This window comes from Varanus komodoensis, unplaced genomic scaffold (genome assembly GCF_004798865.1).
Source record: "Varanus komodoensis strain SLA01 unplaced genomic scaffold, ASM479886v1 scaffold5, whole genome shotgun sequence".
Taxonomy (NCBI): Eukaryota; Metazoa; Chordata; class Lepidosauria; order Squamata; family Varanidae; genus Varanus; species Varanus komodoensis.
This window is the reverse complement of record NW_025336087.1, coordinates 18124311-18145023: the sequence shown is the minus strand read 5'-3', so window position 1 is coordinate 18145023 and position 20713 is coordinate 18124311. Positions and strand designations below refer to the sequence as shown.

At 41.0% G+C, this 20713-nt stretch overlaps 1 protein-coding gene across 1 annotated transcript in view; it reads right to left on the bottom strand.

Annotated features, from left to right (window-relative positions):
- RASA1 (RAS p21 protein activator 1) overlaps positions 1-19216 on the bottom strand; it is a 72301-nt gene extending 53085 nt beyond the window's left edge. The window contains exon 1 of the mRNA XM_044445893.1: positions 18814-19216. Coding sequence (XP_044301828.1) covers positions 18814-19043 — 230 coding nt within the window. The 5' untranslated portion in view covers positions 19044-19216. The remainder of the gene's footprint in view (positions 1-18813) is intronic.
- Between the last annotated feature and the right edge of the window lie 1497 nt (positions 19217-20713).

The following is a 20713-nucleotide window of genomic DNA, read 5'->3' as shown; positions in this document are numbered from 1 at the left end:
ACCACTGTACTTCATGGGTAAGTGGGGACTAGAACCTGAATTTCCCAGTCCTCAGTCCAATGGCTTGGGTCCTGGTTACCTAACGGAGCGCTTACGTCCATACGTGCCCTCCTGCCCCTTGAGATCGGCAGCAGAGGCCCTTCTCCGAGAGCCCTCCGTAAAGGACATTAGGAGGGTAGGTACTCGGAGGAGGGCTTTCTCTGCGGTGGTGCCCAACCTATGGAATGCGCTCCCCAGAGAGGTCCGCCTGGGGCCATCGTTATTTGCTTTTCGGCGCCAGGCCAAGACCTTTTTATTTAAACATCATTTTAATTGTTGATTTTATTTATTGATTTTAACAACTTTGGCCAGGATTCTCCAACTGTATTTTATTGTACTAATGATATTTATTTATTTGTAAGCCGCCCCGAGGCTTAGGCGAATGGGGCTGCATATAAGTCTGCTAAATAAAGAAACAAAATGCTCTAACCATTTAACCATTTGTGATCTCTCAATTGGCTTAGTAAAGGTACATCACTTATATGTATTTGTGATTTTTTTATGGTCATCACAGCTGCCTTTGTTTGTTTTGAATCTGGAAACACATCACACTAAGTTCAATGGCATTTATTTCCAAGCTGGTCTACCTACTGGTCTACCAAGTAAAATCCCAAACCAAAGAACAGGTAAGTTACCTGTAAATCTATAAAGGTATTTAAATTTGATAGATGTTATGCATGTTTACATATCATTATGTCAGGTGGAACACTTTCTGAAAATTATTCATGTTTAGACGTATGTTACATAGAACTAATTAGTGACCTAAGAACTGGTACAACACCGATCAAAGTAAAAATCTGAAACAGGTACAATATGGTCAAATTTAAAATCAAGATTATAATAAATTTATTATTTGATCACCAGGTCACTCTTGCTGCAGTGGGGAGGAACTAAGGAATACCTGGGTTGTTCAGTGTGATGTTGGGAGAGAGACAAAACAGAGCTGGAATGACTAGACAGTAAAAGTCAGCATGCTTAGTTGTGCTAATTCACAATAATCCAGGCTTTGAAAAAAAATGTGAAATGCAAACCATGCAATGACTGCCTTTTGAAGTGGGGCTCTTGTGCCACAATCCATCAGTTCTGGTCAACCTGGAGAGCCTACTTAGCCATACTTAGTTTTCCTGGTCCAAGAAACATTTATTTTGCAATACAAATTACTTGGCTAAGGTGATCTGTAGGCAAAATGTTACCACTATTTAATAGCAAATTGGACAGACACCTGTATAACAATAGGAATCTCCAAGAATCTACCCCAGCGTTGGGGATGCACCATTACTGGACAATCTACATGCAAAAACAAGAGATTTTTCTATTTCCATCTAGTGAAGGGAAGAGAAACCAGAGGAGATATACTCAACTTGAAAAGGAAGTTGCGAACCTTTCTCCTGTAGCACAAGCACCATAAGCCCCCCAGTTAGATGGAATTGCATGCATTCTCCATTACAGACAGCCAGGTATAGTTCTTTCTCAAAGAGAGGAAGACCAGACACTGGCACCAGGAGAACCTTACCAAAGACACAGCAGTTCTTCATGAAACCAGGCAGGCAGTTTTCACAGGGCTGTGCTAGTTACACTATATTTGTCATTTTTGTATGTCTTTTCCTGTTGTTTTGCTACTTCAAACTGCTGACTGATGTACATTTAAAATCCAAAATTGCTCTATTTTTCTCTGAATCTTTAAAAAATCCTTTACCCTTTCATGAAAAATCAAGCTGCGTGCTTTAAGGATGAAAGGCTGGAGGCTCATAAGGGGGCACACCATAGTTCGGCTTATGCTATGCTGCTGCCCACAGGCTGCCCACAACACGCTGAACAAAACCTGCATTGGATTTGTTTATTAGATTTATCACCCGCTCCACTAGCCACACAGCTCCCTGGGAAGATTACAACCATAAAACCATATAAAAACAGTATAAAATAAAAAACATCTCAAACATGAAAATGACAATAAAACAAAAATAAAAGCACACACACCAGAACACCAGATTTCATAAAAGACATATCCCCTTCTGTTGAAATAGCATTAAAAACCAGTTTGACAATTAAAATACTGGGGGAAGTTGGTAAGCCACCATCCGCTCAAGCACCTTGCCAAGAAGGGGATAATTGCAACTGGTCTAGTTATTAACGTCCCCTGGGTCCAAACTGGTTTGTTCCCATAAGGGCACAAGGGGGCGGTAGACCTTGGACTCCTTGGGCAGTCATGTCCAAAGAACCATGGCCTCTCAAAACAGAGCCTGGATTTGTTTTATTTTGGGGGTTGGCATCCCCAAATAGGCTGTCTGTGGGTATCCTATAACAAAATATGGTTTGGTGACCAGAAATAGTTTGTTTCTAACATATGGAGACTGACTTAAGTCATTCCACATTTTAGAGTAACTGGAACCCCTCATTCACATTTTGTAATTTACACATAAGTAGTCCTACTGAGTTGCCATTGTCAAAACATGCTTAATCTCCTTAAGTTCCTTACCTTTACATCTTTTCTATAAATCAAAACATGGCTATGGCACCAAAGTAACCCAGAATCAGTTGTGTAGGGCACTTTTATATCCCAAACATCCTGTCTCCCAACAAAGGAACAAACAGAAGTCCAATACAAATCAAGCTGATACTCTTTTAATTTAGAATCTACTGCTATGGTACACAAAAGCCGTGCTATGATATTTTAAAGTTAGTAGGGGAAACTACTATTATGCAGATAGTCAATAGTATGAAGATGTTATACTGTTATGCAAAATTTCTTGCCTTGCAAAAAAGAATTAAACATTACATTCCTATGATTGCTGAAAGCTATTCTTATGGTGACTGGAACCTCCTGAGCAAACATTCCAGCCAGAATAAAGGCTTTTCAGAACCAACATTTTTATTACTTGAGTCACTTTTCTCTGGGCCAAAAATGACCCCAGGTATGACTAGTGTTAGTTTTTTGTTAACACAGGAATTGAGTTAAATAAGGGATGTGCGGACTTGAGATTTAAGGCACATACTTTTTTGTACCAGGACTCAAATATCCACCATGCATAGCCTAAAACAAAAGACTTGGAATTAAAAGAATTCTGAACCCAGGAATTTCTTTGGAATATGAGAACTAATGAAATTCACAGTTATTCCAAACAAAATCCCAGTTCTGCTTACTCCAAGCTTCCCTTTTTTTCAGCAGGATAATTTGGTATGGTTGAATAATTTTGTTGCTGTTATTATTAGACAAGTGACAGTCAGAAATCCTTGCTGATATACTGAAGACATCTACCAGTAGATCCAGATCCAACCTTCTGCCCAGATGCAGTTTAAGCCATGGCTTGTTGTAATGTCTGAACCCAGACCTTGTGTCTGCTCTGAATTTGACGTGTTCAGAAAAAGTAGTCTGAAGAACACTGAAGAACACTGAAGACTGGCAAGGTGAGCAAAAAACAAACAAATCAGAAATAAGAAAAATGAAACTATAATTTGATTCCTTGTCTGAAAGACAAGGCAATTGCTAACTTACTAAACAACAAACCATGTTAACCTAAGTCATCATTATGCACAAATCTCTTCAGACATACTAAAATAAGTACATTTATAGCTATTGGTTAATGCCTCACTCCAGAGTGTATACTAATGAATTCTCAGGTCTTGAAATATTTATAACTATTGCAATAAAAATGATTTCCAAGTCAAACTTAAATGGCTTGAATGTAATGTTTAAAATCATACTAAGTATGCTTTACTGATCCCCCTTCTCCCAAATTATTTCAATTGAACTATTTTCAATACTGAAGAACTTTTGAAATTATTGTACAGCATATAAAATTAACATGACATATCTTAGGACTGTACATGACATATATCAAAGAAATATGTTAAAACAGATCTCAATCTATTTAGGACAGTGAACAGATTTCTGGAAAACCCACATCACTGCAGATATGAGTCAAAATGTGAATGCTAACAGCAATGGCCACATCCCTGCCAATAGATGCTCAGTAGCATGTCCTAGTTCCCACTGAATTTTCTGCAAATTTCAGCAAGGGGCTCCTTACACTGCCAGAAAGGTTGTGCAGTGGTACCTTGGCTCACAAACTTAATCCATTCCAGGACTCTGGTCATGACCCAAATTGGTTGTGAGCCAAGTCAAATTTCCCTATAAGGTTCAATGTAAATAAGGTTAATTTGTTCTGTAACTTTTTTTAATCAGAAAATTTTGAAGCAAAGTGCCAAAGAACAACAAAGATTGCGGCCATCTCCCCCCCAGCATGACCACAATCATGCCCATCATCCTGGCACATGCCTGTCATCCTGGCTGCGGTTGTGGTCATGCAGGAAAGATGGGTGGGATCTCGGCCATCTCTCCCCCCCCCCCCGGCACAATCACGGCCATCTCTCCCTCCCTGGCACAACCGTGATCACACCTGTCTTCCCTGTACGAGCGCGACCACGATCGTGGCCATCTCCCCACTCAGGGTTGCCACCCAATGCGGAGTTCGTGACCCGAGTCAACTTTTTTATGAAATTTTTGTTCACGACCTGACTTGGTTGTGAACTGAGGCATTTGTGAGCCGAGGTACCACTGTATACTTACCTTCCAAACCTTCTGTCAACTGCATACAGCCATCAACCACTTACTTCATGCTGAACTCTAAAGCAGTTCCACAAGTGATTTTCATTCCCTTTTCTCTCTGTTAAATCTGGCACAAAGTAAGAGGAAAGGACATTTCCTTCCTGGAGTATTGTGACTGGACATGAGAAGGACAAGTGCCATTTCTCACTTCACAGTGGCCTCTGGAAAAGGTAGAACTTCATATCTTCCTTGTTGCATCTCTAAAATTCACTGGAATACAGAGAAGACCAGTCCCCTTTGCCAAGTTTCCCACTCATTACAGAAGACTCATTACAGAAAAGATCAGGTCAATGAGAAACAAACATTTGTTGAATTGTATCAACAAGCTAAAATCTGCAATTTCCTGGTCTTCCTTTTCTCTTTCCCTTTAATTGACAAGAAATGTGGCATACCTGAAGTCAATTTTTGCACTGCTATATAAGCCACTTGGGTTCCTTGCAAGAGGAAGAAAGGCACAATATAAATGCAATGTAATACTAACAACACTAAATACAGGCAGTTTCCGGGTTGCAAACATCCGAGCCATGAACACACCATACTTAGGAACAAACTGGCATAAAATATTCATTTAAAAATTCAAATTAAAGGTCCACTATAGGAAATCATTATCACCATAGAGAGGGGAAGTGGACCAAGCGAGTGCCTCCAAAGCACCACCACAGAGAGACAGAAAGTAAAAGTGTAGAGAGGGAAGCTTCCAAGACAGGCCTTCATGCTTCTCCCATCCAGAGAGAGAAATGTCTCCATTACTTCCTTGCTGCAAAGAGGCGACACTGGTGAGTTTGGGTGGCAGGAAAGGCTAGATATATTCATTGCTTTTACACTTTCACAGGGATCCTCTGCCCCTAACCTCCATGAATGTGGTGGGCTGATTATACATTATCTGACTTACATACAAATTCAGTTTAAACACATATTTCTGTTTTCTCAGTAATGGAGTTTGATTGTAACCCTGTATGCTAAATTGTACAGTTTTATAAGCCAAGTTATACAAATATGTGGTTAAAGCTGTAAATAAGTCATGTTAGATAAGAAAATATTACATATATTTCATAAGGCAAAAAGGCAGGATATAAATACAGTGTGCTAGTACTAATAAACATGATTTTTACCCCTAATTTCCATTGTTTCCCAAAAAGATAAAACATGCTTTCCCTTTCACAATGGATTGAAATTTTCAGAAATTTTATATCTCTAAGAAATACGTAATTAACTAGTAGATAGATTTAATCTGCTGAATTAAGAGCCAACATGTATTAGTTAAATGAGCTTACATCTAAAATGCATACTTTTAAAGTTAAGGCTGTTTAAATCAATGTTGTCACTCCCATCTCTGCCTGAGAATTGATTTGTTTTTTGGATCTAATTTAGATCACTTGTCTTCCACAATGATATCATCATACCTGCTTGCTAAAAGTGGAGATGAAAAGGAAAAAAGGAGGAGAATGAGGTTACACTTGCAGTGACTGAGCTATTTCTACCCCATCACACTCCTGGGGCAGCAGTAACCTTTTTGGTCTAATACAGTTTGAAATACATACACTTAGAAGGAAAAAGCAGGGCAGTTTCCAAAACAAAATGAATTTTTAACCCCTTCTAAATCCCACTTGAAGAATGTAGGTTTTCTGTTTGACAAAAGAGCTGAAAGTGTATTTTAATTCAGGGTAGTTTGCATGTTCGTCTTACAAAACTATGGGGGTATTTGGGAAGCATGATCCCTCCCACCAAAAAGTAAGAAGATCTTGCTATGACATATGATGCCACCACTCAGCTGACAAAGGACTCCAAAGGGGGCTTAACTCACCTAGGTCCTCAGGGGGTCACTAGATAGGGTGGGTACCAGCTGAAAACTTTTCCAGCAGATTCCCTCTGCCCATTACCCATGCTGGTTCCTTATTGCAACTCCTGCATAGCTGCGGTCATCCCGGAATGCGAAAGTGCACCAATTTTAAAAATAAATTATCAACTGCAAAAATTAGGAAGGACATAAAATAACTTAAAAAATGACAAGCAATGACTCCAAGCTACCACTTGGACACCTTGAGGGACAGCTCGTGGTTGATGAAAGGGGGATCATGAAAGCCAGATTGACAACTGGCTTTTGCAACAGCTGTGAAAGTTTTATGGGAACAACCAAGCTGTGGCAAACCTGAAATGGCTCATGAAAGCAAATAGGAGTGGGAAGGACCACTCTTGAGGCACCTGCCCAGAGCTACACTTATCATACTCCCATACATTCTTTGCAAACACCTCTGCACACAACTGTGTGCCCAATTTTTTTCATTGTGGTGGGCAACTACTGGCAGTCCCTTCGAGGCACAGCTCCGACACCTGGGAGGAACAGCTTGCAGCTGAAAATCAAGCTTTGAGAAAAGCAGCTTACAGCCACCTTTCAAAATATGAGGGAAAATACTTTCAGAAACAACATCCAAGCTGCAGTGAACTTTTTGCAGTAAGGGTGGAAAAGCTTGGTGTTTCCATGATATCACTATCTGTGGGAGGACCAAAGAGGGAGGGGAAACTGCTACCCACAATGTGCCCAATTCTCCTTTGGACTCATCAGGGTAGGGTGGTTTATCATGAGGTACAAACCCAGCCATTGTGATACTTGCTCTGTCTCATCATTTCTGTATGCACAACTGCTATGTATATGCATCAAACTTGTCCTCATGCCAACTGCCCAATCAAAAGCATAATCGATGAAGCTGCAATCCAATGCATGCTTAGATTTTTGTCATTGTTGTTTGCTTGTTTGTTTTTACTGTACTACTTCAAGTATGACTGGCTATGAAATGCTGGTAGTTGAAAGCTGAAAGTGCACAGGATGGTGCTTCAGCCGTCCACGTGCAAGTACTTTATGTGATACGGAATAGATATTTAAGATCTGCATAGAAGGAGAAAAACAGGTTTGCAAGTACAAATATCAATTAGGAATAGTCACACTTAAACACCACTTTGATGCAAGTATTCTGGCTTAAACAAACTGTGATCTGAAAAAGTTCCATGCTCATGTACGTAGCCTTTTATGATAGCAGGGCAAACAAACCATAATGGGATATTTTCTGGGACATGTAAACCCAGAATGTTTGCTAAGGGGTCTCAATCAAATCGGGATCATAGGCCAGCTTTAAACCAGGGCATGTCTACTTATGAATCCTAGTTTGTTTGAACATACTTCAGTATAATTCTGGGTTTGAATTCCTTCCTAGTTGTTTACAAACTCTCACAAAGAGAAGAATAATGCCATCTGTGTATATAGTGGATAATGATTTAGTGGTAACAATTCTGCCAGCTGCTGTAGTCATGTGCTGTCAAGTTTTGGAGTTATGGTGACTCCATGAATGAAAACCCCCCAACAAGTTCTGTCCATCACAGCCCTACTCAGCATTTCAAGTCTGTGGCTTCCATATGAAGTCAATCTATCTCATGTTCATTTTTCTTTTTCTTCATCTGCCTTTGACATTTCCTAGCATGATTGTTTTCTCATGATGTGTCCAAAGTGTGACAGCCTCAATTTTGTCATTTTTGTTTCTAGAGAAAGCTCCGGTTTGATTTGATCTATGACTCACTTGCTTGTCTTTCCACTGGACCAGGCTCTCCTCCAGTGCCATGTTTTGAATGTATCAATTTTCTTGCTGTCACACTGCCAGTAATCAACATAAATGACAATTCCACTGCATTATAAAATTATTTTTTTGTGAGTGGCTGACATATTGAGGGCCACTGGGAAATTTTCAATTACTTCTTTAATGAGCAACAGCTAGTCTGGTATGATCATTTGTACTGGACTGGGAATCAGGAGATTTGGATTCTAGCCCCCCACCCCCCTAGCCATGATGCTAACCAGGTAACTTTGGGCCAGTTACTAGGCAATGTAAATTTGGGTCAGTTTTAACTCACAGGATTGTTGCAAGGATACATTGGAAAGGAGAAGGATGCAAGTCACTTTGAGTCCATTGCAAAAGGAGAAGAGAACTATTACAGTAATAAATAGTGTAAGATTGCACAGAAATTTAAGTTTTTAACAGCCTTCCTTGCTTTGCTACATCAAGACACTTGACACCCACACACAGTCACAGAAAACACAATTCATTGTGTTTAAAATGGAGGAAGAGGGAAGCCTACTATTTTTATATGCCCAATGGCTCCAGAGGTGTACCTCATGAGGAACCAGGGTAATTAAAAATGACTTTTTTAATCAAATCAAAAAATTGGATTTTTTCAATTTAAACCAGATTTTTTATTTAAATTGGTTTTTTTAAATAAAATGCTTTTTGAGTAAAACTCTATCTAGTTTTCTGCTTACAATACATTATAGTCCAAAGGGTAGTCATCATGAAATAAGGATTAGTTTTTAATTATTTAGCATGAGGCTGTATATTCAAGCAATGTTTACAATTTCTGGTAAATGAATTCTATTAATCCATTTGCAATGTCATGCTCTTCCAGAGGCTTCCATAAGATTATTGGACATTGTTTTTATCTAGAAGGTATTATCACAGATACATAGTTCTCAAAACTGTGAATTTGTGTCTGCAGAGATCACATGCTTCTTCTTTACAGCAAGAATGTTATAAAATAAACACAGAGTTGAGAAAAAGATCTTAATCCCACTGTTCTTTTGCAAATCAATGTACACAGAACCAACCCCTTATTTCTTAAGCAGTAAATTTCAAAAAATTCAATAAATAGATGATTATTGAGAGTGGAATAGATCTGCAGAAGAAGATAAGTGTGAGGATGGAGGAGCAAGCAGTAAAAATGAAACATTTTCAGCAGAATACTCCACAAGTCTTTGGATCTTTTTTGTATAGCCTGAGGTTCATGATATTATTCTTTCCGTAGAGGAGAAAACCTATAATGGCAGCAGGCCGTAAGAGAGACCCAGTTTGGGAATATTTTAATGAAGTTCCTCTACCTATGGGTAAGGCAGGCATGAGTGCAAATTATCTAGAAAACCATGACTTAAATCTATTCTTTGAATCAAATTCACCCTGTGAAAATACACAAGTTTGGTAACTGTGATTGACATAATGGATGTTCATCACTTTATGATATGATTTGATCTGATGAGAAGAATCAAACAAATTTACTCTGTTGTGAGAAGGAAGTAGACAGATGCTAGATACAATGCCTCATTTGTCTCTCTATATACACACATATACACAAACTGACATTCTCATTTTCATGGTTTTCTACATCTACTGCTTGTTCAACAAAGTTTCTCTGCTGTGGAAAAGCATAAAAGATGTTCTGGTTTGTTTGCATGTATGCACTTGCCCACTCATGTGTTCTTTTCTTGTAATGTTCTGAGTAGCATTTAGAAGTTCTTGTTTGGAGAACAATCCTACAGCCTCTGCAGAGAGTCCAAGGAACTATAAAACAATTCAGATTTCTTGATCTAAGATCAGAAACAGTGCTCTAAACTCAGAGCTGGGAATGAGAGCTCCAACACCTCTCCCACTCCTCTTCAGTTAGAGCAGGAAGAACTATACTGGCTCCTCTCAGAGGTCATAAAGCAACCTTGGAAAAGGAGAAAATGTGGTGTGTTGGGATTGGAGAGAAGGGGAGGCCAGAATACAAGATATCTTGCAGCTGCATCAGCTTCTTTCCCTCCCACCGCAGGATACACAAGCTACACAGGCAAAAAAACTGTCTTGCAAGCAGAAGGATGGGGTGGCAAAGAACATCTCCACCGTTCTTCCTGTTCTGCATAGGTTGTAAGGCTCTGAGTTTAGGGGCTTCCAAGCATCATGATAGGAATGTAGGTGCCTTTAATAATGTAAACATATCCTTCTCATGGTACAACAAAATATTGCACATTTATTGCAATAATTTAAAACATAGCTACTGAGTTAGGATTCAGATATTTTATATTACAGATTTAAAAGCCTGTCCATAATACTTTGAGTAGAGTTCACAGCAATGACTCTAAAATTTATTCACAGAAGTTAGCAGCATATACTACTAACATATTTGAGAATATTCAGTTCTTGCCAAACAGCATTCACTACTCCTCTTATTAAACTATCCCTAAATAACATTAGCAAGTAGTGGCATTCAAGAGAGGGCATTTAAAACAAAGAAATTGAAAAAGAAAAATCCTTGAAATAATGACTTTGCAAATAGAGATGTTTTGTCCTTGTACTCAGTATATTAGGCAGTGAATTAGAGTGTATAAACGGAAAACTGAAGGGACACACCAGTCAATTACTTTTTTGACATTTCAGTTTGCAGCAGTTTGCTGCTACATACAATTGAGGCAAACTATGGTATGCCAGAAACGGGGGGGGGGGGGGGGGATTAGCACATAAAGCCCAAAGATCAGATCAAACCATGGTTTGCTATTATGTATCTACAGCATGGTTAAGATAATTATATACAAAATTCAATAAAAGATACACACACACACACACAAACACATACATATTTACTGCCCCTAACAACAGCTCAGAAGTAGTCTAATGCCACATATGTTTCTTCTAAAACATTACTGCATTGGGCTCTTGTGTATGCTCCCCAAATGCAATGGATCATGGTCAATCTGCTTCCTGGGGCTTTATTTCCAGACCTTACCCAATTGTATCTAGTCTTTAATTATGACTGGGTTCATGTGACATGGCATCACACTGTATGTAATTAGCCATGATAAGTTGCTGTGTTATTTGAATCAAGACCATTTCCCACAGGATGGCTTGTTTTGGGGCAAGAAACCACCCTGACAACTTTTGGCTTGTTCTAGGGACTGCTGAACCCCCAGTTTCCTGTACCACAATCCTGATGAAAATCACCCATCACATTCACTATTCCATGGAGAAAACCTTGAATTACAGCCAACAGCCACTTGCTTCATAGGGATGGCAGCTTGTGGGAAGGCAGCTGTTTGCCCTCATGGTACGGTCCTGGTGAAAACTGGTAAAGGAGAGGAGTAACCATTTTCACCAGGACCGCATCTTGTAATCCTGATGGTGGTGGGGAGTCACAGCAACTATTTTAAAATAGGAAAGGACTCATTCACTCATGTGACAACTCAAGGTATGGTTTATGACTGAATTGTGGGTTGTTGTTATATGTGTATCTTGTACTAAGGCTTAACAATGGATTATTAACCACAAACAATCTAAAGCTCACAACCCATCAACAAACCATGGGTTCTCCATAGTTAACAACCCCATTAAACCAGAATGCAAGTTTCACACGTAACAATGATTCCATGATTCGATGACAGTGCATACTTAGGCCATACTTTGGGTTGTCATTACACATGAACCTGGTCATTAGATCAGCAACAGAGTTTGCAAGTTATCTAGTAATGCTGTGGCTCTTAGCCCCTGGTATAGTCACACTGGTTTGTTCTTGTCTTCCTTTTAAATGAAGTCACCTAATTTCTTGATATCATAACCACAGGATAGTAGTCAGCCTTTAAACACATCCAATGCTATAGTCTGAAAGAGCACATTGAGTTGGCCACCACACTTACAGCTCAACCCTATTTGTGCTTACTCAGCGATCCCAATGAGTTCAGTGGAGCCTATTCCTATAAAACCACACAGTGGATTGCAATCTTAGTGTTCTTCTTGAACATAGTACCATTCACAGCTACAAGATACTGAAACTGAATGTTGATAGAAGACAGGAGAGGAAACTAATTCAAGGATATAGTAAAGGAATAATTCTTACTAAACCTACTGTTGAATTAAGTCCAAATTCAGGATCTTGCATTCTGAATGGGCAAAGAAAAAAGAATGGAAAGGAAGAAAAAAGTGCAAGCAATAGTTTACACAATCTTACACAGATATCATCCTGGATATCTGTTTCAATTTAATTGTATAACGCATGGGTCCTCAAACTATGGCCTGCAGGCTGGATCCAGCCCACCATGCCCATTTATCCGGCCCACCTCAAAGCTTTAGGACTCACTCAGAGAAAACGATCTCCAAGCAAGTCCAAAAGCTCTGAGCTGGCACAGGCGTACTCAGTGGGGAGATGGCCACCATCGCGATCACACTCATGCAAAGAAGATGGCCACGATCATGGCTGAGCTCGGGGGGGGGGGTTCGATTTTCCCCCCCCCCCCCCCACCCCCGAAAAACCCTTTCCCCCCCCCCCCCCAGCACAATCGTGGACATTGTAGCTATGTCCCTTGAATATGGACATGCTCTTCCCCACCTCATCTTGGGCTTCTGCTGCAGCCCAAGCGAGTGAAGACATTTTTAAATTATTAATTATTTTCTAAATTTTAATTAAATTTTAATTAATTTTAATCGATTTTTAATTTTAATTAATTTTGATGTGCAGTGTGCATAGGAATTCATTCACTTTTTTTTCAACTATAGTTCAGCCCCCAACAGTCTGAAGGACAGTGAACTGTTCCCCAGTTTTAAAACTTTGAGGACTCCTGGTATAAAGTATGGTCAAATTCAGCAGTACATAGTATTTCACCTGTACTTACAGAAGTTATGCTGTCTGAGTGCTAAGTCTCACTATGATTTTCTATTGTTTGTGCAATAACAAGAAACTAGTGACAAGTTTTAAACTGCTGAAAAATGTAGGAGGCACCATACATGCATCTGTAGCTTCCATGTAGCCTGAAGTGCCTGATCCTGCCTAATCTTGGAAGCTAAGCAAGATCAGAAGTGGGATGGGTGACTTGAGTGTATGATTCTATGATTATTGCTGTCAACTGCCTAGAGACCTTTGGCTATGGGCAGTATAAAAATGTAATAATAATAATAATAAATCTGGGATAGCAAGTATGTATACAGGCATACCTCATGTTACTGTGCTTCGCAGATATTGCATTTTTTTTTTTTTTTTTTTACAAATTGGAGGTTTCTGGCAACCTTGTATCAAGCAAGTCTATTGGCATATTTTTTCCAATAGCATCTGCTTATTTCATGTCTCTGTTTGGTTTGGCAGTATTTCAAACTTTTTTTCAGTATTATTATATTTGTTATGGTGATCTCTGATCTACTGCTGGTGAAGATGCTGTGAACACTGTTGAAATGACAATAAGGGATTGAGAATATTACATCAACTTGGTTGATAAGCCAGCAGTAGGGTTTCAGAGGACTGACTCCAACTTTGAAAGAAGTTGTATTGTGGGTAAAATGCTATCAAACAGCACTGCAAGCTAGAGAAGTAGTTTGTGAAAGGAAGAGTCAATTGATGTGGCAAACTTCATTGCTGTCTTATTTTAAGAAATGGCCACAGCCACCCCAGCCTTTGGCAATCACCACCCTGATCAGTCAGCAGCCATCATCATCATCATCAAGGCAAGACCCTCCACCAGCAAAAAAGATTATGACTTGTTGAAGGCTCAGATGATGGTTAGCATTTTTTGCAATATTTTAATTAAGGTTTGTGTAATGCCATTGCACACTTAATAGGCTACAGTATAGTACAAGCATAACTTTTATATTCACTGGGAAACCAAAAAATTTGTGTGACCACTTTATTGCAATATTCACTTTACTGCAGTGGTTTGGAATCGAACCCGCAATATCTCTGAGGTATGCCTGTAGTTAAAATGAAACCCTTTCATATATGCCAATAAATTAGACTGTCCTAGCAGCTATATAAGCACAGTTATTACCATTATTAAAATACTAGCAGAACTGTTTCATGTTGAGAAGCAATGTAAACATACTTCAGAATTCACATAAACATAGAACATAAAAATGTTAATTCGAACTCAAGTCTAAAATGTCACATCAAATCCAAACCTGAACATTAGCTTCCCTCCTCTAATAGCTCGTAATTCTAAAACTACCAGCATTTCTAACAGAGATTGCACTGCGGCTGCAGCCAATGGATACTAGTGGCTGCAATGTCAGCAAGGGTACTTATCTGCCTATTTTAATAGCATGATAACTCCATTAAAGTTTACACTAAAATTCCAGAGAAAATATACAGCCCTGCTAACACTGGAGCGTCCAGCCTCTGCAGGCTGCAGTACATTTTAGGATCAGGTTGCAAATCTCACTTGCACCCTGAATCTAAATAAACATACTGGAAAACAGCTGATTTCAGTTTTCAATACTCCCACTTAAGTACATTTAGAACACCAATGTGAGGCAAGTTCCATTAAAACGAAGGAGACATATTTATGCAAATATATAACAGGACTTAGAAAGGAAATGTTAGTTTCACACTTCCTTTCTCAACACAGACTGTTCTAAACTTTTGGAAAAGAGATAAATAGAACAGTCAGTCAAAGCAGATTTCAAAACTATTTGCTCCAGTTATTTTATTAGTATAACAGGATTGAATCCAACTTTGTCATTTCACCAGCAGAGGGTCCCCCAATCCTGGAGCAGAGGGTTTCAGGGGGAAGGAGAGGACGAGTTATTTTCCTACAGCAGTCTGTATCCATTATGCTGACATATATAAACCACACATTGTCATAAATATTTGGTCAAGTTTGTATAGTTCTCTGTAAAAAACCCAGATAACTGCTGTAGAGTTTAAAAAACAGAGTACATTTTTCTAACTCAACACTACTAAGACAAGATTGCTAAACCCTGGGGGTGGGAAATCTGTTATTTCATATATAATATAATGCATTATTTAAGGAGTACATTCCTCTGTGAAGTAATTTTAAAAGCCTCTTAATAACCACACATGATTCATACCACCAAACACCACACATCTACAAATAGTTTCTCCCATATATATTTCATGTAGCATACCACTCTTCTGTAGAGCATCTTAACTTTCTCCTGGGGGTAGACAGATCAAAAAACAACCCTTTACCTACTACATTAGGGGAATTCTTACCCTACTGGGACAGAAACCTAATTTTAACTCCAAAGCTATAGCAGTAATCATTTTCTTCACAATATATACACTAATGCACATATGCTATATATCATAACTATAGATTATGATATGTTATGCACTAGATAATATATACTATATAAGAATAATACTGCCCTTTTACAAAGCACTCAGGATACAAGTAAAAATAAGGCACTACATTTTATTTGTAGAATATATAAATACAGCTTAACATAATTCGGCAGATATTAACAACCAGTTTAGAGGCATACAAGTGTTCTTTCTCAGATCCTATAATGCCCAGAAGCATTCATGAAGCTCTTAGCAGACAGTCTAATAATGTTAACAGTGCAATCCCATACAGGTCTACTTATTAGAAAATCCCATTTAATTTAATAGAACTTGATCTGAAGCAGAGTAATCCTATGGGGGTATGGGAGGGACAATCTGCAGAACAGCAAAATCAAAAGCTCTATCCATTAGAATAGATGTGTGTGTGTGCATTTTTACCCCTTTTAATTGGTCCGTCTTTTCTCCCACAAACATGTATCCATTAAAATTGGTGTGCCAGTTCCAAGGCTGCCATTATATAGCATGGGGCAGGGAGGTCCAAATAAAGAGAAGGCTTTGGATCAAAGGCTTTGTTTGATCTGTGCCCAACATGCCCCTTTTTTATTCTCTCCATGTCAAACTACCTATAGTATAGCACTGACAGACTTTCTGTTACAGGAAGAAATCGAAATGAGTATAGTCCTCCCTGTCTGCCAGCACAAAGGGATTCTCCTACATCCTAAGGCTCCTGGGATGCTCTCCTAGGGGATATAAGATTGCAGCTTTGAAGAGGTTCAAGCCATGTTTACTGATCTGGAATACTGTCTGATTATTATCAGAATATTAACTGATCTGTTGAATATTCTGTTAAATACCAAAGTCCTTATCAAGACTTAAGAGTGTTATCTTAACACAGCAGTAATTTCATTCAAAAGCCTGTTGCTTGACCTATACCAGGTGAAACACCTACCTGGTTTTCTGTATTTGTCATCACACCTAGGAAGTTCCTATTCTATGGTATTTATCATTTCATTCTGGATTGCTTATTCCAAGGGGAAGACAAAGTAATTTGTGAGAATATATTGCTATGTTGGATATCTATGGATAATGCAACAGCCCTAAGACACCTAATCTATCCTTTCTAGAAGATGTGTTGCCAAACACCTTGAAAAAGGCCACTAGCTGAAAACACAACTCACTGGACAGCAAGGATCAAGGTCACAATATGGAAATGTTTTTAGATAGGGCCTTAGCTCTGAAGGCCAAATTGCCTCTGCATCTCAGGCTTTTCAGTGTGGCTGGTGTTGCCTCCTGGATACAAATAGCCTGTCCACAGGTTATCTATGCTTATTGCATCTCACCTGAACTATTACAATACCCTTACACAGAACAGCCTCTGATGTGTATCTGGAACCTACAGCTGGTAACATTTTACTGAGAGCCAGTATAGTGCTTAAGAGTGCTGAACTGGGACGCAGAGTACATGGGTTCTAGTCCCTGCCAGTCACAGACCACAGCTCAGGGTTCTTGTCCTAAGGATAAGATTGAGAGGAGGAAAACCTTATAGGTTGCCTTGAGAATGCCTATAAGAGGAGGAAAGAGAGAATATAAATGCAATGTAAGAATAATACTTAAAATTACTACATTGCATTTATATCCTGCATTTAATAAATTTCTTGAAGTAAAATTTAATCGATACACAAATATAACCCATTTTCCAAGTTTGCAATACAGCTCAACACACGTTTATAAACCATAGTGTATGAATGGGAAGCATCTGGCTCTCCAGATATTGTTCTACTGTAACTCCCATCATACCTCACTACTAGTTATGCAGGCTAGAGCTAACAGGAGTTGTAGGCCAACAGCTTACATATATTATCCAAACCTGCCACAGCAGAATGCCACTAAGAGAAGTCATCACTAGGAAGGGCACCCCTCCCAGTCTTTATAAAAGACAGCTTCTGTGTGCAACACACACACACAAAGAGGAGGGAAAGAGGGGGAGAGATAGAAAGTTGAAAATCATGGGAATTACCAGACTTTCAGTAATCTGTTTCCTATAAGTACTGTGGGACACTATATAGAACTGCACTCACTCTTTACAGAATAAGTTCAGATATAGAATTTTTCCTCTATGAAAATGCACCTACAAAGCAATGCATATAAAACTATATAGATTCTGCAGGAAAGTGACAAGAAAAGGCTTCGAGTATTAAAAAGTGACCAACATTCCTTCCAACCCTGAAGTTGCAGAAATGGGCAGGAACAGTCACCACATGCTAGCTCTAAGAATGACAGAAAAGGATAAGGGTGACTGGACAGCTCCATGGCTAAGATGCTTTAAGTGTCTTAAATATACAAGGATGAACCAGCAAGCCCTCTGCTCCACCCTTTCTTGATCCAGAGCTACTGCTTCTCCAGCAACTGCTTGGCAGCACTCAATAACACAGCCCAACAAAGGCTGAAACCAGCACTCTCACCCTATTCTTTCCTGTCCAACGAAGAGGCTGTTGGACTTCGGCTACTATTCAGCTGCACAGTTCCATGCCCTGCACTCAGCAATGTGTGACTCTCTACCTTTATCACCTGGGCATGGGGAAGATGTCTCCCTTGACTGCTATTTGTCAGTCTCTATCAAGGTCATGGTGGAAGGGACATCTTTAAAAGTATGTACTGTTATCCATTCATTTAATTAAAGACACAAGTATTGATGTAGATAATTGCAAGTCTTTTTTTAATATATGTTACATGAAAAGCTATACCTGAAATCACTGAAATTTCCAGACAAAGTTTGGAAACCCTACAGAGCTATAAAAATGGGGGATAGGGGCATAGCATCTGAAGCAAGCTTATATGATAAATAAAAATAACACACACAAATAGATCTTCCACCACCGTATGGACTCTCTGATGTAATTTGTTAGTCTTTTAAAAAGGGTGAAACAGACCAAACTAAAGAAAACTAGAAAATATGGACAAACTTTCGCAAAATGCACACTCCAGCATTTGGACGGGACTGTGAGAACGCTTTGAGGTTTCTGCCACGCAGATTTTTTAAAATAGCTTTAAATCCTAGGTTTTCAGTTTTTTCAGGCAAACAGGTAGTTAGCAAAAGCTACCAAGGCCGCTTCGAACAGGATACGGGAGGAGAAGGAGGCTGGCGCAAAGAAACTTTCACGAATTGCCTGGAGTTTGACACACGCACGCACACACTTTCCCCACTGGGTGCGGTGTGGGAATGGGAAGCCGAGGGCTGGGGCAGAAAGCAGCCGGGCCCCCAACGCAGGGATAAACCGGAGGGTAAGGAGGGTGGAGAAAAGGGGGCAGATACTCACTGGTTGGTCGGGGGCGCATTCAGTGGGATAGCCACCTCCTCCTCTTCGTATTCGGGCCCGTCCAGCGAGTCGCCTTCATCGACGGTACTCAGCCCACCGGCCGGAAGCGGCGGCTGCGGAGGCGGCGGCAGCGGAGGGAAGCCCCCGGCAGCGCTGAAGGTGCCTCCTCCGGCGCCGCCGCCGCCCCCCTCGGGAAGCAGGAGCGCCGGCGGCGACAGGCCCTTGGACATCTCCGCGGGGACAGGCCTAGAGGAGCCCGCCGGCTGGATACCGGGAGCGGGAGCGGCGCTCCAGCCGGAGCCCCCGAAAAGGGCGGCGGCTGCGGTGCCTTTGCTGCCGCTCCGCGCGTTGGCGGCTGGAGGGCAGTGTCCCCCAGGCTCCCCGGCCGCTCCTGAGCTGCCCTCTTCGCCTCCAGCCTCGGCCGCCGCCATCATGCTGCTCCGGCTCGCCCCACCCCTTCCCCGCCCCTTCAGCGGCCGGCCGCGGCCGGGAGGAGGCGACAAAGAGACGGAGGGGAGAGCGAGGAAGAGATTTCACTCGCCTTTACCTCGGCGAAGAGGGAGGAGCCGTCGGGGACCCGCCGCTGCGGGCGGAGAATGGAAACAATGGGACGGAGCGAGCTGCCCGCTCCGAAGCGAAGGCAGCCCGTCCCGTGGGCCGAGGTACCGCGGCGGCGGGCGGACGCCTCCCCCGCCCGCTCCCTCCTCCGCCACTTCACGTGCTCCCTTAGTGAGTCTCGCCCGAGCGGAGGTCCTCCGCCTGCGAGGAAGCAGCGCCTCCCACTCTCATCTTTCTCGACTCCTGCCGCCCCCCGTTCCCTCCAGGCTCCTCCTAGCGCGCATGCGTATCCCATCTACCGCCGACGCCTTGCACAAGCAGCCGTACTGCACCCACCCGTCCCTTTCTGAGGCGCTGACTTGGGAGCTGTTCTCAAAAGCGGCTGACTCTGCATCACGTTAGCGTCTGCTGTTTTCAACTACTGCTCGCATCCAGCCACCAATAAGCCTTGCTGCTTCGGCTTACTACACCTTAGCCATGGTTCACATTTTCAAATACTGTAGCTGAAGGATAACTTCAAGAGGGAGGAGCCATGCTTGTCTGCTGCGCTGGGTCCTACACTGCAGTCGCTAATATGCACGCTTACTTGGGAGTACGTCCGATTGAACTCACTCGGATTTACTTTCAAGTAAACTCTGCATGTGAATGCTCTATTCAAGATGCAACAGGGTTGTAAACTCCTGGGATGCTTGGAGTGGGTTCCTGTAGTTCTTTAAAGCTCGTGCAATAATAAAGCAGTTAAGTCCTTAAGGTTCCGCAAGACTTAGTTGCTAAGATTGGCAAGTCTGGACCCGTTTTCAAAGGTAAACACACGAAAAAGGTCTCTTAAACATCTTTAAAACTGATGAATGCATTTTGGAGTAAGCGTTTGCGACCTGGAGGCCATCTCTTTCACAAAAGTTTATGCAAAATAAACCTGGTAGTATTAAGACTCAAAATGGATATTATTATCTTTATGCCCTACATTCCTTTCAATATTCTCCCTATCTGGTTCTGTCCTCCTTATCACCATTCTAGCTAAGCTAAAACTGAGCGTTATAGCTGGAACCTGGGTTCTCTCGTTTGTAGCCAGCATTCTAAGCATTACGGTTAGAACAGACTTATCCATTGATCTATTGTTTTTAACTCGTGTGCAGCCAGATTTTCTCAGATGGGAGTAAGCCCCTCTGATTTCAACAGGGCTTCCTACAACTCAGCTTGGTGCTACGCTTAATTTTGAAGTCAGGGAGCTGGGCCTTATGGCCTTCTTGTCCCCTACCCACCCTTCCCATCTTCATAGAATCCACATCCCTAAGGAGATAGTCCTACTATCTAGGAGAATCCAAAATTACTGGCAGCAGTA